The sequence below is a fragment of the Barbatula barbatula genome, assembly GCF_947034865.1.
Source record: "Barbatula barbatula genome assembly, chromosome: 16".
Classification (NCBI taxonomy): domain Eukaryota; kingdom Metazoa; phylum Chordata; class Actinopteri; order Cypriniformes; family Nemacheilidae; genus Barbatula; species Barbatula barbatula.
The window spans coordinates 8,363-35,895 of record NC_136779.1 but is presented as its reverse complement, the minus strand read 5'-3'; the positions used below and the strand labels follow the sequence as shown (position 1 = coordinate 35,895).

The window sequence follows — 27,533 nt, the reverse complement described above, 5'->3', positions numbered from 1 at the left end:
TTATTTGTAGAGTTGTGTTGGAGTAGAGGACCTCCAGGATCGGATTAGACATAAAGAACCCCCTTCAAAAGACTATTAACTGTGATAACATGAAATTGTAAACTGTTGAGTTATATTACCTAAAGAATTATTTTTAATTTATTTTAATGTTGAATGTAAACGTTATTGAATGTTGGTGTGGGACATCTTTTCATTTGATTCATTTATAATAAACAAAGTCAAGCCTTTTTTATCCAAATGCATACAAACATTTACAGAATTCATATTCATTCTACACATAAAAGGGCAACGCTAAAAGTATTGAGTGTGTACTTTAGTAAAAACAATGCTCTGATTAAGAGTGTTTTGTAATAATTATTTATGACAATGACACTGAGCAGATAATAATTATAATGATACCTTTATTTAACGAGGAATAGACTCGCTGAGATTTAAATTTCTTTTGCTGGAGTGTAGGTAAGAGGGGGCATGCTGATAAACCACATCCCTTTAGCCGAGAATATGTTGAAATGTAGGTTACAATAGCTTTTTTCACACCTTAAATGGAAAACATGACTTATTCCTAAAATAAAACCCTAACTTCTTTTTTAATGTTTTACTCAGATAGTTAATATGTGAACCAAAACATAATTTATTATCAATGATAATATCCAGATATATGATGATGAGCAGATCAAGCCTCATGTAGATCATTCAACTACATTTCAGTAGCTTTTTTACAGGACAGATGGTGTTGTCATGTCATGTGCAGTATTTGATTCTCGTGACTCCTCTGCCTTCAAATGAAAACATGGCATGTCCCAAACCCAGACACCCAATGCACGTCAAATTCACCTCTTAAAATAGAAAACTGTCAGACGCTGAAGCAGATATAGAAGTTTGAGTTCAATTGTGGCAATAATGAAGATTCCACACATCTTTGAAATGACTACACAACCCTGTGTTATTTTTCTCTGATCTTGTATGTTTGGTGTTTGTCTGAATATACATAAAAATTTGCCTAGGGTTCTCATTCTTGGTGATTGTGTATTTGTGGGTCAGAGGTTCATCTCTGTTGTTTTTCAGCCGCAGTGGGCTGAGTCACAGGATTATTGACGCTGCTTCTGTCTTCAGCTTAGATTTGTTCAAAGACGTCTTGAGAAGAAGAGCAGCTGCATGCTCGTCCAGTCTGACACTTAACCTTCCTTCAGGATGAGAAAAGAGCGGATTTTACTTTCTCTAGTCTCTCTCTTCATTTCTATGGGTGAGTTACTGAGTTTTTAATTGGTTAGGGTTAGTCTTTTGTCTTATCAGATCTGTCATTGTCTCAGTAATCTTCAGTAAAGTGTTTTCTGTGGGTTAGCGGTTTGTTCTTTGTGTTATTCAGCTCATTTTCATTTCACACATTCAGTACAATTTGAGCTATAATATCAAATCTATTACTATATTAAATATTAAATCTATGACTGCTATTGTTTTGACACTTGACACACCTAAATGTACTGAATAGTTGTTGCATTCTTCCAAAATTTTCCATGTTATTGAATGGCATTTTAAACTGTAATAATGAACAACAAAAATCCTGATCAACTGGAAAATTGTTGATGTTGTTTGAAGATGATCTTAAGATTTCTGCATTTCAGGGAAATCTGATTTTGCACCATATTTTTATGATAATGGTGCTAACAGCTTCAGTGGAAACATGGCGTCATTCACCGTCGCAGAAGACACATCTGTTGGTTAGTATTAAAATACTCTTCACAGTCTTCCTGTACCATTTAATAATGTCTTTAAAAACCCCATGGATCATTTCAACATTTTCAAAGATCACATATGTCTTCTGATATATACAGTGTTATCGTAACGGTGCGGTGACTTTATATTTAATGAGCACAGTTTTGTGTTAATTATGCTTTTGATTTGGGGGATCAACTGAATGAGAACCGGGATCCATTGTGATCACACTTGTGTTACGTTTAACAAATGAGACGACTGTACACACACAAGATCAGTTGATGTCATTCTGTTTCTTTCACAGGAACGTATCTGTACACACTTAATGGCTCGGATCCAGAAGGGGAACCTGTGACCTATGGCATCACCTTAGATAAGGGCTACAAAGAGTATTTCAGTGTCGAGCCCAAATCAGGTCATGTGACTCTCGTTGAAAGTCTGGACAGAGAGGTTTGTGTTTATTTTCTTAAAGCTGCAATCCGTATCTTTTTCATCTACAGTATATCACCATCTCTATTGAATAGTAATGGATTGCAGTTTTAACATCTCATGTCAGGAAAGATTCCAGCTCATCTGTGTTAATCATTCAACTTGTTTTGATTGTTTAGGTCCAAGATGAGATTGTAATATTTGTGAGTGTCACAGATGGCAGGAACAAGGTGAAAAACTTTACACAACACAACAAGACTTCAATTAATCTCTTAAATTAATCTAACCGTTCTATAGGAGCACAAAATCACTCCTGACAGATTTTCAATCTTCAAATACTCTCTATGTCTGATTTCTTCAGGTTGTGGAAAGAGTGAGTGTGTTTGTCACAGATGCTAATGATGAAAAGCCAGAGTTTTTCAATCTACCGTTTATAGTGGACGTCTCTGAGGTAAGCATGATTCACTGAGTCATCATGAGCAGGAGCTGGAGCTCTTATGATGAAGGTGTTTGTGTTAAAGGACACAGAGGCGGGCAGGAGCATCTACAGAGTTCAAGCTGTGGACAGAGACCTTGGGTCCGGAGGAAGTGTCACCTACTATTTACAGGTCAAATAAAAAATAACTAAAATAAAAAATAAAAGAGTAAAATTCTCCCTCCTGCTTATGTGTAACACCACGTGTGTTGATGTCTATGATGGACAGTCACATGTTCACAAAGATCAAATTCACTCATGTTCCATCAGCATCCTGTGACTTTACTGGATTAAATTTCAATGACATTTGGGCTTAGCCTCGCTAGTCTTTGTGTTTGGCTGCGTGTCACATTTTCCTGTCAGACACAGTCATCTGAGGTTAGATGCTGAACGTACACTTATATTAACATTGTTAATTATTATTCACGTTTTAATCAGGCAGTTAATTGACTGAATTGAATGAATGAAATATTTCGAATCTTCTGGAAAGTTTAGGCACATTGCGGATGTATTGACCCTTTTCACAAACCTTTAATCAGAATAATAACATTTGTCACAAGCTGATGATGTTTATAATGGCAGCAGAGTTTCAACAAGAAAGAGCCTTAAACATTGTTATCCATTGCAGTGTGTTTGGGTTTTTAGTTTGTAGTTTTGTGTTTGTATTGTAATGAGTCTTGTTTTGTTGTTTCTCTGCAGTCTGCACTCAACACTAAATTCACCATAGATGCTCACAGTGGAGTTCTACGCATTAAAGCCGGCGAATCCCTGGACTATGAGCTCTCCAGAACTCATTTTGTTACTGTAGTTGCAAAGGTGAGAATCAGACTCGACAGAATAAACACCTCTCTTTATATACTCTTGTTATAGTTTGTATAAACAGTTATAGTTAAAAAACGAATTCACTAAGCACTGAACTCCCTTTCTTCAGTGAAACACAAAAGCAGCTCATTTGATGAATATTCACTTGTGTGTATATTATGACATCTTAAATCAGCCTTACAAGAGTTTCAGTTATAGACGTCATGTTGCTGGCTGATAATTTTCCAGACACAAACCCTGATATCTCAGTTCAAAAGTTCCATGATTTGCAGCACACAGTACCTGTGCGTTGTTTTCCAGGATGGTGGAGGTAAATATCTTGGGAAATACCACGTTATGACATCATCGGCGATTATAACCATCAATGTTCTTGACACTCAAGATTCTCCTCCAGTATTTGTTGGTACACCATATTTTGGATTTGTCTATGAAGTCTCTGTTCCAGTAAGTTCCAGGATGTTGACATGTTTGAATTCTTGAAAAACAACTTGCAACAAATATCCTACAAATAAAAGCTATAAAGGTGCACTATTATCTGAGTGTTCAAGTTTATTCTTTAATGAGCATGTTGTTGTTTTGACTATTTCTCGACAGGGATCAGAACTATTCACTGTATTTGCGAAGGACGGCGATCAGAACAACATCAATACCATTCAGTATACAATCCTCAATGGTAGGAGCTTTGACAGCCAGACTCCTGGATCATGTTATCTGGTTAAATTGTGATATGAATAACTGATGTTTGGGTCTTTCTGTCTGCGTAAGGCGATGATCGACTCTTCAGTATCAACAGCACCAGCGGCTGTATCAGCTTGACATCAGAACCTGGACAGTTGAGGAATGAGCTTTATGAATTGAAAGTCAAGGTGGGCTGATTTATCCCTAAACACTAAAGAGATATAATTGTAGAAGTATTGCCACACCTGCATACTTAACGTTACGTTACTTGTGAAGGCTTCTGAAGTTGATCTTGACAACCAGTTACTGGACTACACTGTTACCACGGTCACTATTCGTGTGATGGACCTCAACAACCACCCACCGACCTTCTACGGCGAGTCCGGTCCGCAGAGCACGTTTGACTTGACAATGTATGAGCATCCACCTGAAGGAGAAATCCTGCGAGGTCTAAAGATCACTGTGAACGACTCGGATCAGGTCAGTAAATGCATGTAATGTCATGTAAGCTTCATCATAGCAGGAGACTTGTACTGTTCTCCGCATGAGCAGATAGAAGAAGCTCTTCCCTAGACTTTAGATCTACAGTGTTAATGGCAACGTCAAAGAAATCTCACATCCAGAAATAGAGCTTTTTGTTAATAATTGAGGTTAATGATAGGTTGTTTTAATAAACCCTTTGAGAAATGGTTAACATCTTTGTTTATCGTCATCAGGGAGCAAACGCTAGATTCCGACTGCTGCTGGTGGGACCTGCACGGGTTTTTCGTGTGGTTCCTCAGACGGTTCTAAATGAAGCTCAAGTGACCATCATAGTGGAAAAGTCCACAGCCATTGACTACGAGAAATATCACTTGCTCACATTCAAGGTATAACTCTTAATGGTGGTCATCATATGATGCTTTGTGTCAAAGCTGAACAATTCATTTCCAGATGTGTCTCTTGTGATATTTCTCAGCTTTTAGCTGTTGAGATCGACACTCCAGAGAGGTTCAGTGCCACAGCAGATATTGTCATCAATCTTTTGGACACAAACGATAATATTCCAAAGTTTTCCTCAGAATTTTACATCGCCAGAATCCCTGAAAATTCTCACGGAGGTTCCATTGTTGTCGCAGTGACCGTAAGGAACCCTAAGTACATGAACACAGACAAATGATTGTGTTTGTGTCTTACAGCAGCTCCAGGGTTTTTATTCAGCTTCACAATAATATCTGATCTCTTTCAGGCCACAGACCCTGACTCTGGACTTTGGGGGGAAGTGAAATATTCCATCTATGGTTCTGGTGCTGATCTGTGAGTAAAGCCAATATTGATGATTATGATTTGGGCTAATTCGTTTTGGTCCAATAATATAATGATTAGTAGCCAAAATTCTCTCTAAATAAATGACAAACCCAATGAAAAAAAGATAGGCAGGTTTAATTCAAACAGATTTATTATCCAAGTATAATTGGATGGTATCCGATTCACATGGATGAGTGCCAGAGAAGATGAAGAGGTCTGTGAGCACTACTACAAGACAAACTCCAGTAAAGATGCTAGCTAATCTTTTAATTGCATTGGAGAGGTAAAAATAGCTCATCCACACCCCGTCAGTGAGTCAGGGCCCAATTATCCCCACCATCCGACAGCTGGAGGTAGGAAACATACGGTTAATGCAAAACCTGTAAATTTATGCCGTGATTCTTCCCCAGTGCAGGAGGCAAATTATAATCTTGTGAAAGATCGCAGCTTTTTAACTGACTGTTAATTTTCACCTACAGAAAGTCACGTTGACAAGAATAAAGCAACCCAATAAAATCCAGACTGGTTTATGAGTTATTACAAAGGCTTCAAACACACACATTTATTTATTTTGATCTTCAAAACCAGTGATGTTGTGGTTATGATGATAATTCACCGGGGTTACTACAGTAGACGATGTGATCTGAAATTTATGATCGTCTGTGATGCTGCTAAACATACAGTTACAATGATCAGGGGAAAACTCCTGATTGAAATGCAATAAATGATGGAATAATCGTGATTTTACATGCATTCTCAATGAATGGCTGTGATTGTGTGTTACAGGTTTCTCATTCATCACACCTCTGGTGTTATTTACACACAGCCCTGGGCATCTTTAGATGCTGAGGTCAAGTCAAAATATAATTTCTACGTAAAAGCGGAAGATATTGAGGGCAAGTACAGCCTTGCTGAGGTGTTTGTAACCGTGCTGGACCTAAATGACCATCCCCCAGAGTTCAATGATAACTTTCTGGAGAAGACTATGATTATTGGAGCACCAGTGAAAATAGAGGTACTGGACCACAGCTGTAACACCAAGTACATGTACCGTACTTACTCTGTTATGTGCATTCAATTGTACTGGTATTCTATGGACATGTACCAGTCTGCTCTGCATTCAGTGTCATGAAACTCATGAATGAAGGAGAATATTTTGTCCTGATTTTGGGTTTATGTTCAGGCCATAGATGAGGATGCAGAGGAACCCAATAATCTCATTGAATACTCCATTATGAAAGGCGATCCAGACAACATCTTCGACATCAACACATCCACCGGCGAGATCAAGCTGAAGCCATTTATCAAATCTATGGAGATTGTGCAGAACATCACCAAGCAGAAAGACTGCAGGTGGTCTGTGGTGGTCCAGGCGCGAGATCAAGGCTCCCCGTCCTTCAGTACCACTGCTGTAGTGAAAATTGACATCACAGAGTCGGTAGGACAAATCTTGCCGTACATTGCAAGATAAATATATATTTACACGTTTATTTTATTTCTCATGAAATACCACCGTATTACACATGGATGAATTTTCTTCAAGTACCGTGTATCGCCCATAGTGTACATGAATGGATATGACATGTTGTGGCATGATCATCCACTATCATATTAACATTTCATTAATGTTAATGTTTTACACAACAACCAGCACTTATGACATAAAGTATAAGGAATGTTTATTCATTATTTATACAAAACTAACTGCATATGTGTATGTGTTTTAGAATGGGCTCAATGGACCCGTGGCTGCCTTTTTAATGCAGAGTCGAGACAATCCGATGAAAGTTGTTGGTGTAGCGGCTGCTGCCATAAGTGTTATGGTATTGGTGACGATTATCATCTCTACGGTTATGTATTTACGCAACACAAAGTCTAACAGGATCACGCCAGCACATCGCATTATACGTAGAAGAGCCAGAGAGCATCGCCAGTGGACCTTCAGACCACCACTTGGACTCACAGACAGTAAGGGGAACAACAACCTTCCCAGGCCCAAGCCACCCACCCCCAGAGCTCCTGTCTTACCTCCACCGCCCTCCAACCCCAGCGAGCGGCAGTGGGCCGTGCCCACAGTGTCTGGTGTCGTGTCATTCAGGAAGTCCAGTCGCAGCTGTAGACAGAGCACAGATAAACTCACAGACGTTGTTACAGAAGATGTGAGCTCGTCTCTGGTGTCTGAGCTCAAAAAGAAAATTGAGCAGAAAATTATCGAGGCCAATCAAAGTTACTACTGCTAAGAACACCTTACGGGATCTGTGTGTGCAGATGGATGGAACTTTTTATGTCACAAACAGTTGTGTTTCAAGCTTCAGCTGTTTTTCAACATGTTGTACAGTCCTTTAAGATCTCTGTCTTGTATCTTACAATGGAATGAAGTCCTCTGAAAAAGTAACTAGCAGATTGTGTGCTTATAAATGTGCAACAAAGGTTGATGAAATACTGTTTGTTATTTATTGACCTTTGTAAATCACCTCTTACATTGACTCACATGTTAAAGCTGCTTAGTCTTAGTCTTATTTTTAGCAGCGTACGGCCATCTTTAGGTGTAACAGCCAAAAGAAAATGCTTTTTTTCCCATTCAGTCTCAGCAATCTAAACTTCATTCATTATACTTTTATTTGTTGACATAAAAACATCAAATGTTGTTTTGTAACAACGAATAACAAACATTTCGGATTCAGATAGTAAATGCATCCTGTTACTGTTTGCTTATATGAATATTTATATTTCTTTAATGAACAATCTTGCTTTTGATAAAAGTGTATTTTGCCTGATGTTTGTATTTATTACTGTCGACCTTTGATTATGTAAAGGTTATTTTTCACTTTAAATTTTATTTGGATCATCCACCTGCTCAATTTTTTTGACCAGTTTTTGTCATGTAAAGCGTATGCACTAAATTAAACGTAAGAAAACATTTTTAATAGTGTTTACTTTTATATTTTAGATGCATGTTTGCAAAACAGACAGAGTAAAACACAAGAAACGTATTTGACAAGATCGATGATGATATTAGCAGTCATGTGGTACTAAGGTTTGGAGAAAAGCATAACTGTACCGTCTTTAGTAGAAGTGTGTCTCACCTGCAAACTGTTGGTGTGAAATAAAAAAACAGCAATGGAATTAACATTCTGTTCCAGACTGGATTTTAGTTTTATAGATGCTTCATAATACACAAACAAGACAAACTTAGTCTAATAATAAATGCCATATTCACCTTTGGAAAATATGAAATATATTTAACGGTCATTTAAAAACATTTACAACAAACTGTAAAAAAATAATAAAGCACTCGGTTCATAGAGTGCAATACAATAAAATGCATTAATTTGAAACACAAAGAAACATTGCTTTACTTGAACAGAATAAGAGCTCATGTAGATCCTCCCCTCTGAAGTTTAGACAAAACAGCCATCAACAACATCTAAAACAAACTGTTTGTTGACAACAACAGATGCGAGAGCGGTAGAAACCCAACGACTGAGTTTTCAGAAAAACTATGACTGGAATCATCAAGATGGGTTTCAAAATCCATCACTCCACAAAGGCAGATGAAAAGTTCAGGAACCATAGAGCATATGACAAAATCTAAGTTTTATTGGCCATAACACCAATATATTACAGACACATTTACAGTAGTCGATTATAAATATAATTTCAGTTTTAATGCTGGGAAACATCTGTACATCAAATGAAAGGAAGAATTAGAAACCACAAACAGCACAAATCTGTCTAGTAATGCAGACGATCTTTAAGTCCATATTCTCATCGTGTTGACACAGCTTCCATTGGGCCTTTAGAGAGAGATGGGTTTCACATACAATAGATAGACGCCACAAAATATTTCTCAAAGTATTCATGAATAAAAAGTGCAAGAGGACAGAAAGATATTTTGTCCTTGAGCTTAACTAAAATGGTTGGTACCCTGTCAGGGCAGAGAAAGGACAGCGATGTGTTTTTATGCCTTCAAACGCAAACTGAAAGTCTCCTTTAGCCCATGCCAAGAGTGTACTTGAGGCACAAAAATCTGTCAGCAGAAGTATTCGTTTGGATGACCCTCAGTCCTGGCCGTGGCCTCCGAATCCATGCTGGACCGAGCAGACAGCAAACGGTTGGATTCGTCTGGGTTGAGTCTGGTCAGATACTCTCCCTCCAGTCCTTTATCTTTGGTGCCCGGAGAAAGAGTTTCGAACGTCACATATGAATCTTGAATGTCTTTGGACTTTCTGCCCAGCAGCTTCTGTAGCCTCCTCTTCAGCGCCCCGCAGCACACGATGAGCGTCAAGGGAACCGCAATGACGCAGGCCACTGTGATCACCACCACATTAATGAGCTTCTGAGTACCGCTGGCACTGGCGGCTTCATCCGTCGAGAAAATCACACATTGCTCCTTCTTGGGAATGAGACCTTTCACGCACACACAAGCTATGTACTTGGTTTTAGGCACCAGTCCCTGGATGGTGACGCGATTCTTTCCTGGCCCGACATTAATACGCCGCATGTCTCGCTCACCAAACACGGCGTAGAGGACGCTAAATGACGTGGTGTTGGTGGCGGCAGGTGCTCGCCAGTTCAGCGATACGGCGTGGTCAGTGTCGCCAATAACTTTCACGGAGCGGACCACTCTACGCTCGGGAATCTGCTGAAGAGATGACGCGTTAGCTTCAAAGTTGCTCAGCACATCTTTCTCCAGCTCGGCCGAGCTGTCGTCAGGCACCGGGACAGCCGCCGGAGCCGCTTCTGAAGCCTCATCAGAGATGCTGTAGCTCTCGATCTGGATGGCAGCTGTGGCCTTTGGTCCATTCAAGGGTTCGATGACGGGCACGGCCGCTGGCGTCGACGCTGGTGGTACATATCTGGCAATGAGCTTCTCTTGATATGCCGCACGGCCACTGCTCTTCTTGCTGTGGGCTTTCTTGGCAACTTCATCAATCTGCCACGTGTCCGAAATGACGAGCGAGATGATGGCATCTGTGCTCCCAACAAAGTTGGTGGCTTTGCAGACATATTTTCCAGAATCTCGGTATGAAACAGCAGGAACACTGAGAATGGACCAGAAGATGCCCTCTTTGGAGATTTCCTGTTGAACTGTAAAACAACACAAGAAGCAAGCGTATGACACACCTGATATCTAGCCAAAATAAATACAGTTTGTTGCTCTACATTTACATTTACAAATCACATTCCATTCAAGCTATACGTCTTATTATTATGTGTGTTCTCTGGGATTATAACCCCCAACCTTATAAGGTTCTAACACAATTGTCTACCACTGAGCCACAGGATCTCTTAATAGGCAAGCAAGAGATGATCTGAGAGGGACTTCTTACCAAACTTACCGCTGGCGTTCATGGGTTTGCCGTCAGCTCGGTACCAGGACAGCTCCGGGATAGGCACCCCGATGGTCCCACAGCGCAACAGGACATTGTTGCCAATAGAGCTCCGGACCCTGGCGACGGCCGTGTGGACACGAGGAGGTTGACACTTGCGGAGCTCCACGTCAGAGAAGAGAACTCCAGACAGGCTCTCTGGCTCGGCGCAGCCCAAACGCATATCGATGAATGCCACCGAAGATGAGGGAAACTTCTGGAACTGAAGCAAGTCAAAGAGACGACAGTCACACAGCCAGGGGTTGTCATGGAGACCTAAGCAAAAACAGAACATTACGTAACTGAGTGGAAGCAACAACAATTAGTTTTTACATCATGACTTGTTAAAAATTAAATAAACTCTCACCTAAAATCATTTTGGAATTCTCCCCATCTTGTGGAGGTTTTACAGAGAACCACGAAGAAAGAACTTCTGACGGGACAGTGGCCAGATTGTTGCTGGACAGATCTAGATACGTTAGGTTTTTTATGTAAAACATCGCCTCCACTGGGATGCTGTTTATCTTGTTGTTGTGCAAATCCAGAAGCCGAAGGTTGGGCGTGTCCATCAGACATTCCCATGGAAACGAAGTGAGAAGATTGCCATCCATCCGTAATTCATCCAAGGCATAAAGTCCACGAAAGCTGCCCACGCTGAGGAAGGAGAGAGCGTTGAAGGATATCCAGAGGTATTCCAGGATGTTGAGGTAGTGAAAGGTGTCAGCGCTGACCTGGTTGATGCTGGTTTTCTCGATGCGCAGTTTGGAAGTGTCCGAGGGAAAGTTTTTTGGGACGGCAGTGAGTTCTGGGTCATTGCACAAGACGCTCCTATAAGAACAGATCATTCGATCACTTTGGTGTTTGATGATGTCAAAACATCAGATCAAGAAAGAGTATAAGGAAAATCAACATTCAAACATTACCTTCATTCTTTTTCTATTATATGACATAATTTTTCTATTATATGATATTATGAAAATCTTTCCTTTTATTTATTTTCTTGTATTATTACGGTTTATTGTGTGTCCTGGAGGCGTCAGGCCTGATTCCGTGCGCATAAACATCACGGAAGAATCAAATGCTCACGCTAGTTAACCCAACAAACTAAAACGAGTGAAAGTCGGTCATTGTCTGTGTGAAACAATGGCAGATGTGAATCTTACCTTGATTTGGAACCATCGCTCAGTTTGTGGTAGAAGCAGCTACATTGAGGAGGACAGGTGCTACAGAGGAACGGCAGGCAACACAACAGCAATCCAGGAATGAAATACAGACGAGCAGACATCTTCTATTCTACTTTAGTGTACTGCACTTACTGTACTAACACTGTTATCTGCAGTACATCTCTCACAAACACTCTCTGCTCCCTCTGCTCTCAATCCCCAGATAAAAAGGATTAAAGTAGCAGATTAGAGGGAGGACTTGTGGTATTTTCATTTACACGATTATTCCTTCCTGGAAGCTCATAGGCTGTCTGCTTTCCTTTTGTATATTTACAGAATAGACCCTTCTTTTTTCATTGGTGAGTTAATATTAGACCCGGTATTGAGCAACGGGGTAAGAATGAATAGAATCTTATTGCTGAACCGGCTCGTTTTACTTTTTTACAAATGTGTCGGGTCAACAACATGCAATGTGAATTCAAACTAAATAATTTAACAATTGCACAGTGTGTATGAGTACAATGCTGTTATGTTAAGAGTAAAACTTCATTGAAGTAATGAAATGGGTAAATTTTATTCAGCATAATATGGACTGGTGCATTTTATTGCTTTGCTCCCATCTATATCACATCTTTCCTTTCCATGCCCCAACATCCGTTATACTAAGAATAAGGTCACAGTGCTGAGATATTTTTACATTTAGTAACTTTCGGGAATGACAGCAACTTTTCAAACATTTTACTGTATGAGACCGTCGGTCTCTCAAACACACAACATGCACTGTCTCTCTCTCTCTCTCTCTCTCTGTAGACCGCTGCCCGATACTCACAATGTTTAACTCTCCTTGCAACGCGAACGCGCGCGCACACGCGTAACCCATCGTTTGAACTTGAACTCTGTTCCTCTTGAATTTCACTCCCCGGATTCCATTGATTTCCAGGATAATGTGCGCAGTTTGGACGCATACTTGATGCGAATGAGAAACTTCTTGGTATTACAACATTCCTGCGGGGATTTCAGAGGTTTATAATCTTAAACAACATCATCATATAAATTGAAGTTTCAGTGAAGCAGTTTCACATGCACCGACAGTGATACATATATCGTTTAACATGGCTTCATACTCGTTACCGGAGGGATTCAGTGAGTTAGATATGTTCGCTTTCGGCTCTGCGCTGCTGGTCGGAGGTCAGTGAACCATTGAGTTAATTTTGTGAAACTTATCCTTTATTAGAGTGTGATATATATATATAAGTTAAGGTTAGCTTTCTTGTGACAGTGTTGTGTATGTGGTGCACAGTGATTCTTACAGTTTCTCTTTTAGGTCTTCTGGGCTTCTTCCTAAACTTAATTTCAGTCGTGGCGTTCCTGAGGGTCCGAGAGATGAGAACCCCCAGTAACTTCTTCATCTTCAATCTGGCTTTGGCTGATTTGAGTCTTAACATTAATGGTCTGGTGGCCGCTTACGCCAGTTACCTGAGGTAAAACATCATTTTACACATGTTGTGGTTAAATATCTAGATCATATCGATGGGTTGAGAATCAGAGGGGCGTAAGTGATATTTGGGGGATATCAAACGAAAGCCTTTGATGAGTTCTTTCTACTGCCAAAACGACACACATGAATCCTCATCTCAATCTCAATCTGGAGTTATTTATTAGAAGCCAAAAGACTAATCAGGTGTGTAACTGTATTGTGGACAAAAGCCTGTGGAAAGCAGATGACTCAAAATGGATGTAACTTCGGTGCCTGTGATATGTTTTATTTATCTTCTGAACAAATGTTTAAATACTGTTCAATAAGTGTGCTGTCATCCATGTGTGTAAAGATTCAAATCAATACAGAAAGTCAGTTCAAACTATGGTATTTTTGGCTCTTCTGTAAATGTCACTTTGAATATATATTTTTAAAATATCAATATATCTTTTTCAATTTATCTGAACTTTTGTGAAAGATACTGGCCGTTTGGATCTGAAGGATGTCAGCTGCACGGCTTTCAGGGGATGATCTCAATTCTAGCTGCTATCAGTTTTCTCGGTGCTGTTGCCTGGGACAGATACCATCAGTACTGTACTAGTGAGTCCACAATAAACGAACGACTCCATCTTTAATCGATTACGACTGCACATTGCACACACACACACACACACACACGTCCCATAACATCACACCCATTTACACAAGTGTCACATTCAGGTGTGTAACTCGGCTTTCTAGAGACCTGCTCATCTCAGCTTGCTGTTTACTATTGGTGTCATGAGTTGCTCGAGTTGTTTTTCCAGAGCAGAAGATGTTCTGGAGCACATCTGTGACCATCAGCACCATCATCTGGATTCTGGCCGTGTTCTGGGCTGCTCTACCGCTGCCTATGATTGGCTGGGGAGTGTTTGATTTTGAGCCAATGAGAACATGCTGTACACTGGACTACACTAAAGGAGACAGGTACTTACGTCACAGCAAAAGTGCTGAAATATTTTACTATGATTTTATCTGGGAGATCACACCTTGGCCCAATACTTTATTAAAAACATGACCAAATTCATGTTATATTCACCATATAGCCCAACATTCCTTGTGGCTTAAGGTCAAGGAATCGAGATGACCTAACCTCAGTTGTAAATGAATCTGGACTTTTTTCTTTCCTCATCTGCAGGAGTTACATCACCTACATGCTGACCATCACTGTCCTCTATTTAGCTTTTCCTGTTATCATTCTGCAATCTTCCTACAGTGCCATCTATGCCCATTTCAAAAAGATTCACCACTTTAAGGTACTGGCCCACTCTCCATGTATCCTGCATTCAAAGTTTCAGAAGTTTGTTATTGTTGGCCAGGGCTGCATTCTGATGCAACCGCATTTTGTTTGCAATCTTTTACAGACTGCTGTTGGTTGTAATGCAATGGTTGTGTTTCATCTGTTGTCTAGTTTAATACGGGTGTACCTCTGAAGGTGCTTCTGTTGTGCTGGGGTCCATATGTACTGATGTGCACATACGCCTGCTTTGAGAATGTTACTCTAGTTTCGCCCAAACTCAGAATGGTAAGACAACAATCAATCATCAATCCAAACCTGTCGCTTTGAATCAGTCAAAGTCATCACCATCTGTAATCCCCTTACTGTATGAATGCAGTTCCGTCGTGTTTTTTCCATCAGCAGGTCATGTAACTGTCAACTCATGTTCCTGTACGTTTTCTAGGTCCTTCCGGTCCTTGCAAAAACAGCTCCGATCTTTCACGCCGTGCTGTATGCGTACGGTAATGAGTTCTACAGAGGAGGAATTTGGCAGTTTCTCACAGGGCAGAAATCTGCAGACAAAAAGAAATAAAAAGGTTTCCGCAGTTTTGACACATTAATCCATATGATGTATTCAGATCAAACGTTTACACACTGTTACTGTAACTACATTGCCTTTTGTGACTCCATATGTGCCGTCTTATTGACGACTGTGACGTTTACATGTGAAGGGTAATATGACAGTTGTGAGAAATTGTATAAATAAACCTCTGCCTAACACAAGACATTCCGATTCACTCAATGTTTCTGTTGTATTATTATTATCCTATATCTGTTGACTGATAAATTCAGTTCACTTAATGCAAATATGCTAAATAAACCACCGGGAGACTGCATTTATTAGATATTATTTACTAAAATAATTTAACCATGTACTGTGTTTTACCTTTTTTGTGTTTTTCAGTTTCTATTTTCCCCTGTAAAGCTGCTTTGGAACAATGCACATTGTGAAAAGCGCTATATAAATAAAATTGAATTGAATTGATGAATCGTTTGGGGATTGCGTATTAATCTAATCTACCGATAGATTTTTAGAATAAAATCTTGGCACTGGTGAACAAAAGGCCCTTTGACTGTTAATCCCTGAATACATGCTGGGGCTGATAGAATGCAATAGTACAGTGATGTTTAAATACAATAAGATGTTTTCAATGTGAGCTCACTGCAGTGTTTATTGGCTCATGAGAATTTGAAAAGCCGTTGGAGATGTTACGAGTCCCCCGTGAGGAAGGTGACTGTTCACTGAAGTGCTTGAGGCTCTTTTTCTTTCATAAGAACAATCAGACTCTACCCTAAACCCTTGACTATGAAAATGGAAAATATTTTACTAAGAGAAAAATGCTAATTGTCTCCTAATTCTTTTAATAAAGGCCCTGTTGTTATGTGATTTATTTTCTTGTGGGTTTGTAATCTTCACTAATTCCTAAGCAACAGGAACTGCTCTCAGATTAGCAGATTCAGGTTTAATAGGATCAGAGTTGCCAGTCTCAGACCCGGTGACCCTGCCGTCTCTGGTAAATGTCCAAAAGTCTAATCTCTGACACTATGTTCTTCGTGTGCTTGTTGGAAGTTTCTTCAGTTGTTCAGCTGAAACCTTTTCTTTTTTTAAACAGAAGATCCTGTTGTACAGCTGAACAAACAAACGGTTGGCTTTGGTGTTTCTTTTAGTTTCAGGGGTCACATGCATTAAATAAAATCTAACGCAATTTCAAATCTAACGCAAGTAAATTATGGATTACCTCAGGGATCGGTTCTGGGACCCGTGTTGTTCTCCATGTACATGCTGCCCCTCGGAAACATTATTAGAAAACATGGAATTAGCTTCCATTGCTATGCAGATGATACTCAGCTATATATCTCATCAAGACCAGATGATTCCTCCCAGCTATCCAAATTGGCAGAGTGCATTAAAGATATAAAACATTGGATGACCAGTAATTCCTTTCTTTTAAATTCTAATAAAACAGAAATATTATTTATTGGACCAAAGACACGCAAACCGAATATTTCTGATTATAAACTGCAAGTTGAATGATGTACTGTTACTCCAACAAATACTTTAAAAGATTTAGGCGTTGCGTTATATTAGACAGCAACCTGTCATTTCGAAATCACATCTCTAATGTCACAAAAACAGCCTTTTTCCACCTTAGAAATGTTGCCAATTGATGAAATATTCTGTGTGTTGCTGACGCGGAGAAGCTTATTCATGCATTTATGACCTCAAGACTTGACTACTGTAATGCTCTACTTAGTGGTTGTCCTGCATCATCAATAAACAAACTACAGTTCACTGGCCAAACATTAAGTATCGTATTGACTTTAAAGTTCTTTTAATCACTTATAAAGCCTTAAAGGGTTTAGCCCCTACCTACATAACAGAGCTTCTATCACACTACAACCCATCACGCTCTCTAAGATCTCAAAACTCTTTTGATAACACCTAGAATAACTAAATCCACCAAAGGGGGTCGAGCTTTCTCATACGTAGCACCTAAACTCTGGAATAGCCTTCCTGATATTATTCCAGGATCAGACACACTCGCCCAATTTAAATCTAGATTAAAGACACATCTTTACAGCCAAGCATTCACTTAATGCAAAATATGCTAAATAAACCACCAGGAGATGCTGACATTAGATATTATTTATTAGGTCTTTTTTATAACAAATTAAACTATTCATGTACTGTGTTTTACCTTTTTTGTGTTTTTCTTATTTTGCCCTGTAAAGCTGCTTCGGAACAATGCACATTGTGAAAAGAGCTATGTCAATAAAATTGAATTGAATTTGAATTGAATAAAATCTTAAATCTAGTTTTTTAAATCAGTTTCATTTTTAACATTAGCCTCAAGAAAAGCATCACTGATGGTTACAGCTGATTTCTATTTATGTTTTTAAGGTGTCATTGCCTTGTGAGTAAGATTAACCACTGAAGGGGCAATTGAAATAAACATGCAGCATAAAGACTCTTCTTAAAGAAACTTCCACACCACGCTACAGCTCTAGATTTGTTCGCAATTCTCTTGAACAAAGCGTTGAACAAAACATTCCCTATGCAAAATATAATCTGCTAGCAGTTCATGATCATGTGTACAGATCCAGCAAAGAACAAAATTTATATTTACATTCATCCAAAGCTATTTACAAATAGCCTTAAGGAGCTTTTAATTTTTGCCAATAATATTCCATTAATTCTAACCCTGTTTCCCAATGCCAGAATACAAATCTACGTTCATAGGGAATAGAGTTATTATTATTCTTAAATTATTCTCGTGTACAAATAAGATAAGTAGGCCTATATACATATGATGTTTCATTCTAGTACAGATACATAAAGTATGTAACATAAAAAATATGAATATGTTTTTCAATTTATTTTTAAATAGAAGAAAAGGTAAAAATATAGAAAATATAGAATACATGGTATTCTATGTAATATAGAAAAATGACAAACAGCACATACGTCAAATTTCAACTTGAAATGAGATGGACAGGCATCAGAAATACCTTTCGGTTCACCAAAGACTTATAAACTTGTTGCGAATTCTATTTATGTTAATGTTTATTGTAATTTTTTCCATACTTTACATAAGACGCAGCTTTAGTTTATGTGAGCACTTTACGTAAAACCCGATTCTCTGGTAAGTGAACAGAGGATACGCTTGTCATTCATGTGCAGCAGTTCGCCAGGCAGTAAAGTATTAGACGATGTAAGTTATATATCGTCCATTTATGTTACTACTTACAGTGTCTAAGACCATATAATGTTACTTGTTATTTTATCAAGGTTGTTTGTTAGAGTTGGTGATGTTAGACGCTCCAAATGAGCACTTTGATCATGTTTTATGTTCGGGTTTATAACCGCTAGCATAGTGGCTAAGCGGACAAATGTGTGCACGTTATTTGGTGTATTTATATATTTAATCACATTATCAAGTTATGCTTGTGGCTGCTACAGCTCCGTATCCTGGTGTGATGCCTCGGTATTATGCCACCGCATTTATACGTTACTATGTTATACTGAGGGTGCTGATATTGTTTAATATTGTTATTAGAAATGTACATCTTTATTTGTAAGAGTAATGCTTATTCCTTTATATTCTATTGTTTACAGAAACTACATCAATACACAACAGTGTATGTGGTCGAAACTGCCAATAAATAATAATAATACCCTGATGATATCTCCTTCCCTCTCTTACCGGAGTGCTGTGGTGGTCAATAAAATCCAAACTAGCAATCAGTGGGGCAATCCCTAACAAAACTATTTAACTAAGGCCTTGTACTTACTGAAAATAAAACGCAGAAAAAAATGTTAAAGCATATTCAATGGGTTTTGCCCATTGTGTTTGTGTTTTTTTATTTGTGTGTAGAGTTCTGAGAGTATGATTTCAGAAAATGTGTGTAAAAAATTGAGAAAAACTGTAAATACTGTGAACTACCACTGCACCCTCTGGACGTTCATGTGGGCCATTGTGTGTTAAACACTCCCGTCACTTCATTTCCTGACAGACACTGACATCTAGCGGTGAATATGAGGCATGCACAGCTCTCTGTTACTACAGTAATTTGAATTAAATCCAGGGCCGGCCTGAGGCATAAGCGAACTAAGCGGCTGCCAGGGGGGCCCCCAATCGTTTATTTTATTAATTTATGTATTGTACAATTAAATAACTTAAACAAGTGATCTAAATAATTGAATGAATGAATGAATGAATATGAATGAATAATTCAAGAGAAGAAAATTCTGATTTGCCGACAACTGCTGCTGTGTCTGCTAGCGTTTGAGTCATGCGCAATTGCTCATAGACACCTCGCGTGCATTGACAATTAGCGCCGGTGCGCAAGTGCGCATCACTGTAATAAATGATAAGCCATGTCATAAAAAGGATGTATCCTCTGTGCCGAAAAGAGAAAGAAAAGTACAGAGGAGGAGAAAAAAGAGCAAGATAAGCTGCAGCACAAATTTTGCTCACGTCACTTCAGGTGGCAGCTAGTCATCATGACTCATGATAACCCATCACCAGAGCTAACGTAAACGTCCCCGCCATCAACAGTGAAATGTCTCGCATTATTAGTATACATTTATCTAGGTGTATTTCACGTATTTGATTATAGATATCAGTTTAAGTTGGAGAAAACAGCCGAAGGAGAACTTAACCTTCTAAGTGAAAGGGATGCCAGCTAACATTGCTGTATGTGTTGAAGTGAACGTTAGAAAATATACCAATACCGAGTTGGGTGTGGAGACTTGTGATGAAAATAGACCTCAATTTTATTAATATGGTGGCGAGTGATGTAGCAGGGCTATCCTCATTTATAGGCTGCAGTTATGCGATTTTGAGGTCATTGCACATTTGCAAATTATTTATTTCATGTTTTGTGACAGTTTGTATTCAGAAGTTTAAGAGTAAAGTATTTTATTTAAGTATCGATTTTTTTATTATTTATTTTGCATTAATACATAACCTCACTGTATTAATTTATAATGTACCATTATAGCGTGACAATTGTGTCAATAATCTTCAAGCACAGGTGACTCCGCGTGGTGGGAGGGGGGCTCCCAAATCAAATTCTCCTTTGATGCTCGGGCCGGCATTGATTAAATCCAAAGCCTTTTTTGATGTTTAAATTAATGTCTTCATAGAAATTAAGTCATCATGGGTTGATAAAAAAGGTGAACTCAGGAGGGCTGGCTGCGAGCAGCTCGGTCGCTGATGGACCAGACACGTTATGACGCGCTGAGCAAGTTCATTTCAACATCTGTGGATTTATTCGGACTGAACACTGCTACGAGTTTGTGGACATTAATCCTGCATAGCCTACTATGGAACTATTTTTGTGTCAATAAATATGAACGCAAACTTTAAAAAACGAACAAAAATATAAAATGAGAAAGAAGAGAAACACTTTGATAATGAAAACAATAAACTCAATTGAAAGAGGTGATGTGACATGATTTTCAATTCAATTTAATTTTTCTTAAAAATGTTCTTAATTTTTCTTCAATTCAATTTAAATTTTCTAAATTTCGGTTTTGCAAATAATAGTTTGTGAATTCGCTGCTAGAGTTTTCATTTGCGCTTTCAGAGTTCACGTTCGCCTTTCTGGCTCAAATCTAAAGTGTGGGCGGGATTTATGGCCACTTCACTCTTATTGGCTAATGAGATTTGGATTAAAACACCAGACTGGATACAATGTGGAGAAGTGGAAAATGTTAAACATGTACTATTGATAAGTAAGAAAATACTCTAAACAGTGACAAGCTTAGAGAAACGAAACGAAATGAGTGTCAAAAGAATTACTGGAGAACAGTTATTAAAAGATTTCTGAAAGAAACGCAATTTAAGATCAAGGATTAAATCCTTTTTTAGTCACTCAAGCATATACACAAGTACAAGGTGAAAAACTTGGGTGCAGTTCCGACCAACATGACAGATAAGTGACATAGAATTACAATACTTAACATATACACATTCCTGTACGTTTACACAATAAACATTACTGTACAAGTGCTTAACCAAAGAATAACCAATGACACATAATTTACATAAAACTACAGCAGCAAATGTCTCACGATGGCCCTCATTTATCGAACGATCGTCTGTGCGTACGCTTGCTTCCACGCATGCCATTTATCAATATATACGTGAGTGGTTGCTAGGATCAAATCTCACGAAAGGTCTCAACTCGTGTACGCAAGTTTTGAGATAAGGTAAGGGTCCGTCTACACTTTACCCTTTTGATAAATGAAAAAGAATAATGACAAAAATAAAAATAAAATTTCTGTTTAGTATAACAAATATAAAAATACATTACAAAGCGATTTCTTATTTTCGTTACATTAATAAAGTATTTTCTTCTGTGTGTCAGCTATAATGCAAATTTTAGATTATTGATCTGTATTATGGTCTTCAATGAACCGAAGAGAGCGCATGTAACTCCGCTCTTCATCAGGTTACACTGGCTCCCTGTTGCCGCCCGCATAAAGTTCAAAGCTTTGCTCCTCGCCTACAAGACCACCACCGGATCTGCACCATCGTATCTCCACTCGCTAATGCAGATCTATGTTCCTGCCAGATCACTGCGGTCTGCAAAGGAACAACGACTAGTGGTAACATCCCAAAAAGGAAAAAAGTCACTCTCCGTACCTTCACTGGATCTGTTCCACATTGGTGGAATGATCTACCAGCTGCTACAAGATCAGCAAACTCGGTTGCCATCTTTAGAAAACGCCTAAAAACGCATCTCTTCCGTCAACACGTCTCTGATTGATTTATCCTAATTATCTTCCCTTTCCTTCTTTAAAAAAATAAAATAAAAATAAAAACCGTACTAACCTCACTATTCTTAGCTTTGTATACTGTGCTAGGCTTTAATGGACTAGTTTGATGCACTTATGTATTTTGTTGCCTATGTTGTTATAATTGCTTCCAATGTTTCCTCATCTGAAAATGGTATTTTAATGTGTATGTAACTTTGGAGACGGTCCCTAAATTCACAAATATCGAAAGTTTAATGTCAAACCAATTTCATGCCAGTGAAACGCGGCAATGAACGCATGCTTTATATGCGCCATGCGTGTGTGTGTGTGTGTAAACACATTAAGACAATTTATAATATAATCTAAAATAAGACAGTATACAACATTCGTTAATGTTCCTGTTGAAGCTTGTTTTGTTCGAATGACAGACAGAGGCATCGATTCCGCGAGTAGGCAAACGGATTGCGAAAGCGTGGGCACAGATTAGGAATTTGTGGGTACAGACTTCCAAAACTGAGGGGACGGTTTACAAAACCGAGAGCACGGATTGGAAACTCGTGGGTACGGTTTAAGAATCGGTGCGTACGGCTTTTTAAAATGAGGGAACGAATTACAAAACTGTGGCCACGGATTTGCGGGTCTTGTTTTTTTTTCTCGACGGGTGACCAGACGGGCTCCGTAGGTTGTGTTTGTACTTAAATCACTTTCTTATGTTGTTAGTAGCCTATATTAGCACGGTTGCCAACACTCAAGCTTCCAGGCTCTATCTCGCCGTAACAACAAGCCAAAGTCGAGTAAATAAAGGTTAGATGGCCATATCAACTTTACGTGGGTTTTGAGGCCGTCAATATAGCAGTTTATCATTTATAATTACAATGATATGAGTAAATCGAGATGCCTATAGGGAGCTTTGAGGAGAGAGTAGCCTACAATAAAGTGTTAGGTCTTCAGTTGATATTTATTGTTTAAAGATTATAATCGTGGTGGCATTTTGTGTGTTGTTTCTACCGTTAAATGTTTGTTTGTTTTAGTTTAAGTCTCTCTTCTGCTGTTCTTTAACCTGTTTTATGTAGAAGTGTGTGTATAATGAAAGAGTTTTTGGCAACTTATGAATTGCAAAATGTTTTGTTGTAGCGTTTTAAAAACATAAATGTCTTTTGAATGTATTGATACTATTTTATAAGGTGCACTTTCTGTGAATGAAAACAAAGGCTTATGTTTAAGGTCACTTAAGGAGACTGTATGCGAGCGACATCCTCATCCTCCTCTTCCGCAGCTGAACACGAAAGTGTACATGGCTATGCTGCAGAAATGTTTTAATTTATCCCGTTCATTTTTCACTACCCAATAAATGTTATAATGTAGCCTATGTTGTTCTGTTTAAGAAAATAATGTTTATAGTCCATCAAATAATATCTGACAAAAAAAACACATAACGAACGAGTTAAGTAAAGACAGAATTGCAACAGAATACAATTTTTAGCAATTTTCTCTATTATATGAATTAAAACAATACAAAACAATCAAGATTACAGCATGCAGATCACCTTCTAAAATCCGTTGCATTGTCTTCAGTAACGACTTATTTGCCAGAGAGCTGTCAATCACGAACTCACTAGCCAATTAACGTAAAGTGGCCGTAAATCCTGCCCACATGTGAGATTTGTGTCAGAAAGGTGAACGCAAATTTGAGAAGCGCAAATGAAAAATCTAGCAGCGAATTCAAAAACTATAATTTGCGAAAACAAACTTAGAAAAGTTTATTTGAAAATCCGTTTGAGTTTATTGTTTTCATTATCGACGTGTTTTTTTCTTTCTCATTGTGTATTTTAGTTTAAAAAAAGTTTGCATTCATTTTTATTGACACAAAAATAGATGGCTTTGGAGAAAACATTTAAAGCAATAATATGCCATATATCTATACATAGGCAATATATCAGGTTCCTTAGATTAGGCTATTTGTAGTAAATATAATTTTAGGTGATTTTTTAACAACGTTGTGATGTTATTTATGTGTTAGTGGTGTTCAGCTGTAGGATCTGCGGTGGGCGACCATAAAATCTCATGGCCAGAAACGTTCCTGCGCTCGCGGCACCGAATCATCTGACAGAAGTTGTTGGTGCGCCCTGGAGGAATGAACGGCAGCACAGAACTATTGTCTTGAGGTAAACAGGTACATTTCAGCGGTATGGAGCCTGACGCGTCTACTGGTTTGGCTAAAACAGCTGCCCTAAATGTTTCTGAAATGGGAGAAAGAACGAAACAACTTGGCAGCGCGATGCACGAGCCCGAGCGGCAGAGACGCGTGATTCTGGTAATTGTCTGCGTCGCACTTTTTCTTGATAAAATGCTTTACATGGTGATCGTTCCCATTATCCCCGATTATCTCGCAGATTTAGAAAGCAAGCAAGCGGTGCACATCCACGGCAACATTTCAACAGTGCACGGGACGATCAACAGTGAAAAACTAGATATGGAAATAGGGGTTTTATTCGCGTCCAAAGCAATCGTGCAACTCCTTGTGAACCCCATATCTGGAACTTTCATTGACCGGGTCGGATACGATATGCCGCTGTTGGTCGGACTTTTGGTGATGTTCGTGTCCACGTGTATTTTTGCGTTCGCTAACCACTACTGGACTCTCTTCGCAGCGCGCAGTCTGCAGGGTCTCGGCTCAGCGTTTGCCGACACGGCGGGAATCGCGATGATAGCGGACAAATACACCGAGGACGCGGAGAGGACTCGCGCGCTCGGCATCGCGCTCGCCTTCATCTCGTTCGGCAGTCTCGTGGCACCTCCGTTCGGCGGTGTTCTGTACGAATTCGCAGGTAAACGGGTCCCGTTCATAGTTCTCGCCTGTGTTTGCTTGGCAGACGGGATTTTGCTCTTGACTGTGATCAAACCTTTTTCTAACAGGACTCGCGAAAACATGCCGGTCGGGACGCCCATTTACCGGCTCATGATTGACCCGTACATCGCGGTGGTCGCGGGTGCCCTGACCGTCTGTAACATCCCTCTGGCTTTCCTCGAGCCCACGATCTCGAACTGGATGGAGAGCACGATGAACGCCAGTAAGTGGGAGATGGGGCTCGTCTGGTTGCCCGCTTTCCTCCCTCACGTGCTGGGAGTTTATCTCACTGTCCGACTGGCAGCAAAGTATCCGTACATGCAGTGGTTCTATGGCGCTGTCGGTATGGTCATCATAGGAGCGAGTTCCTGCACTGTCTCGGCCTGCAAGAACTTTGTCCAGTTAATCTTCCCGCTGTGCGGCATCTGCTTCGGCATCGCCCTGGTGGACACGGCGCTTCTGCCCACTTTGGCCTTCTTGGTGGACGTGCGTCATGTGTCCGCGTATGGAAGCGTTTATGCGATCGCAGACATCTCATACTGTGTCGCTTACGCTATTGGACCTGTTATTGCAGAAAAGATAGTACACAGCATGGGCTTCCTTCAGTTAAATCTCGGTATGGGTTTAGTCAATGTGCTTTGCGCGCCGGCTTTGCTTTTGCTCCGGTTCGTGTGTCAGATGAAGCCGTCGGAGAAGAATGTTCTGATCAAGAAAAAACCCACCGGACATTATGACTGCATTAAAATGGAAGAGCGATTGGAAGAGGTTTGTGCGCCACGATGAGTAACGTGTGTCCCATGAAGGGATTCCTCGAAAAGTGCAAATGTCTTCTAAAGGGGACTCATCTGGCACAACGAACTACCATACATCAAGCCATATATTACACATTACATTTTGTCATCAACGATTCAGTATTTAAATCATCAGGGACCACCGGGATTGTGGGTGGTGCAAAACAAATTATAACATAATATATAAAGTTCATGTATTTTTATTTAATATAGATATGTAGAATGTAGCTTGCCATACACACTGAAAATAATTTGTAGAATTTACTTATTAAAATACTTGTAAAAATTTGCATGTGTGTTTCCAGCTGACTCGATGTAATACCGTATTGTCAATTACAGTCTTTCTCGATTGTTACACACAAATATTGGTACTTGAGACACAATGACCTCAACATGTAACTCATGCACCAACCCCCTGAACCAATTCTGCTAAACTACAAGCACAATTCCTGCTTTATACTCACATTGCAGATCTAAAACACACTTTTTTCAAAACACTAACCACAATTCTCTGCATTTGGCACAATTTTCGGACAGAAAAATCTCTTGTTTTCACAAGGAACACGCTGCCATTCAAATATGAACACTGACTCATCACATGTGTAAACACCTGTCACAAACGCCTATACCCCTTCTCCAAGCTATGGAAGATGCATGTGGAGATATAGCAGCTGATGCTTTTCATGGCTGGACTGAAAAACATTGCTTGTGATGTGGATGAGGTGATGTGGTCAGACCCAAACCGAAGAGAAGATGCATCATAGTTTTTTTTACTGTAACTGTATTCAGTAAATTTTTCTGTTGTTTTGTATGTAGACCACTGTATGTGCTACTTTGCGTTGGTTGGGATGTACACTGTACATTCTCTTTGTTGTGTTTTTGTGTGTTCTGACTATAAAAACTATTATATATATATATATATATATATATATATATATATACATACATACAAAAAATATTTTACAACACACTTATATATGTACTGTCTGTAGTAAGTGTAACACTGAACCATATAAAGAGCAAAGTCATTATGATGAATGGAGAAGTGTTTTATAAAGAGCACATCAGTGTTCAACTGGTTCTTATAAATGTCTTTTCATATGATGGTTTGTGTGTGTCATTTGAAAACAAAATACCATTTTGAGAAGAAAGAACATTGTTTTGAATGTGAAGTTTCATTTTGCAGGAGAATTGAGGGGTTTCGCCCATTGTGTTTGTGTTTTTTGATTTGTGTGTAGAGTTCTGAGAATATGAGGCATGCTTTCAGAAAATGTGTTTATATTTATAAATATAAAAAAAGGTTTTTATAGTCAGAACACACAAATAAACGATAACAAATATATTTTATTTTTCCAACAAAGAGAATGTACAGTGTACATCCCAACCAACGCAAAGTTGCACATACAATGGTGTACATACAAAACAACAGAAGAATTGACTGTATACAGTTACAGTAAAAAAACTATGATGCATCTTCTCTTGGGTTTGGGTCTGACCACAGCACCTCATCCACATCACAAGCAATGTTTTTCAGTCCAGCCATGAAAAGCATCAGCTGCTATATCTCCACATGTGTCTTCTATAGCTTGGAGAAGGGGTATAGGCGTTTGTGACAGGTGTTTACACATGTGATGAGTCAGTGTGCATATTTGAATGGTAGTGTGTTCCTTGTGAAAACAAGAGATTTTTCTGCCTGAGAATTGTGCCAAATGCAGAGAATTGTGTGTAGTGTTTTGAAAAAAGTGTGTTTTAGATCTGCAATGTGAGTGTAAAGCAGGAATTGTTTTTGTAGTTTAGCAGAATTGGTTCAGGGGGTTGGTGAATGAGTTACATGTTGAGGTCATTGTGTCTCAAGTACCAATATTTGTGTGTAAACAATCGAGAAAAACTGTA

At 39.1% G+C, this 27,533-nt stretch overlaps 4 protein-coding genes across 7 annotated transcripts; 3 read left to right on the top strand and 1 right to left on the bottom strand.

Annotated features, from left to right (window-relative positions):
- The first annotated feature begins 1,122 nt into the window (after positions 1–1,122).
- LOC306905663 (cadherin-related family member 1a-like) lies at positions 1,123–8,532 on the top strand. Its single transcript, XM_079476474.1, has 17 exons — positions 1,123–1,243; positions 1,623–1,718; positions 2,018–2,163; positions 2,322–2,372; positions 2,504–2,593; positions 2,664–2,750; positions 3,317–3,433; positions 3,740–3,883; positions 4,034–4,112; positions 4,205–4,305; positions 4,394–4,597; positions 4,834–4,986; positions 5,076–5,240; positions 5,346–5,413; positions 6,191–6,419; positions 6,588–6,842; positions 7,132–8,532. Exons 1-17 carry the CDS (start codon positions 1,192–1,194, stop codon positions 7,642–7,644), a joined length of 2,550 nt encoding a protein of 849 aa, XP_079332600.1. The 5' UTR covers positions 1,123–1,191; the 3' UTR covers positions 7,645–8,532.
- Positions 8,014–12,147, bottom strand: LOC306905664 (leucine-rich repeat, immunoglobulin-like domain and transmembrane domain-containing protein 1). 2 transcript variants are annotated; one of them, XM_079476476.1, is made up of 6 exons: positions 12,093–12,147; positions 11,940–11,999; positions 11,508–11,604; positions 11,144–11,430; positions 10,738–11,052; positions 8,014–10,495 (listed from the first exon to the last, which is right to left on the bottom strand). In XM_079476476.1, the coding sequence occupies exons 2-6, from the start codon at positions 11,953–11,955 to the stop codon at positions 9,438–9,440; spliced, it is 1,773 nt and encodes a 590-aa protein (XP_079332602.1). In that variant the 5' UTR covers positions 11,956–11,999; positions 12,093–12,147; the 3' UTR covers positions 8,014–9,437. The 2 variants fall into 2 exon arrangements, with proteins under 2 accessions (XP_079332602.1, XP_079332601.1); XM_079476475.1 differs by having other exon boundaries at positions 10,747–11,052; positions 11,144–11,604; positions 11,940–12,098.
- Positions 12,148–12,860: 713 nt separating this feature from the next.
- On the top strand, positions 12,861–16,120 carry LOC306905284 (RPE-retinal G protein-coupled receptor-like). Of its 3 annotated transcripts, none has more exons than XM_079475782.1 (8): positions 12,861–13,127; positions 13,264–13,420; positions 13,895–14,016; positions 14,223–14,382; positions 14,594–14,711; positions 14,867–14,980; positions 15,138–15,270; positions 15,639–16,120. In XM_079475782.1, the coding sequence occupies exons 1-7, from the start codon at positions 13,052–13,054 to the stop codon at positions 15,264–15,266; spliced, it is 876 nt and encodes a 291-aa protein (XP_079331908.1). In that variant the 5' UTR covers positions 12,861–13,051; the 3' UTR covers positions 15,267–15,270; positions 15,639–16,120. The 3 variants fall into 3 exon arrangements, with proteins under 3 accessions (XP_079331908.1, XP_079331907.1, XP_079331906.1); XM_079475781.1 differs by having other exon boundaries at positions 13,024–13,127; positions 13,252–13,420; XM_079475780.1 differs by having other exon boundaries at positions 13,024–13,127; positions 13,252–13,420; positions 15,138–16,120.
- Positions 16,121–24,189: 8,069 nt separating this feature from the next.
- On the top strand, positions 24,190–25,020 carry LOC306906132 (putative vesicular acetylcholine transporter-A; the record flags this gene model as incomplete). The annotated part of the gene is made up of 2 exons (XM_079477272.1): positions 24,190–24,829; positions 24,918–25,020. 2 exons carry the CDS (start codon positions 24,190–24,192, stop codon positions 24,962–24,964), a joined length of 687 nt encoding a protein of 228 aa, XP_079333398.1. The 3' UTR covers positions 24,965–25,020.
- Positions 25,021–27,533: the final 2,513 nt, after the last annotated feature.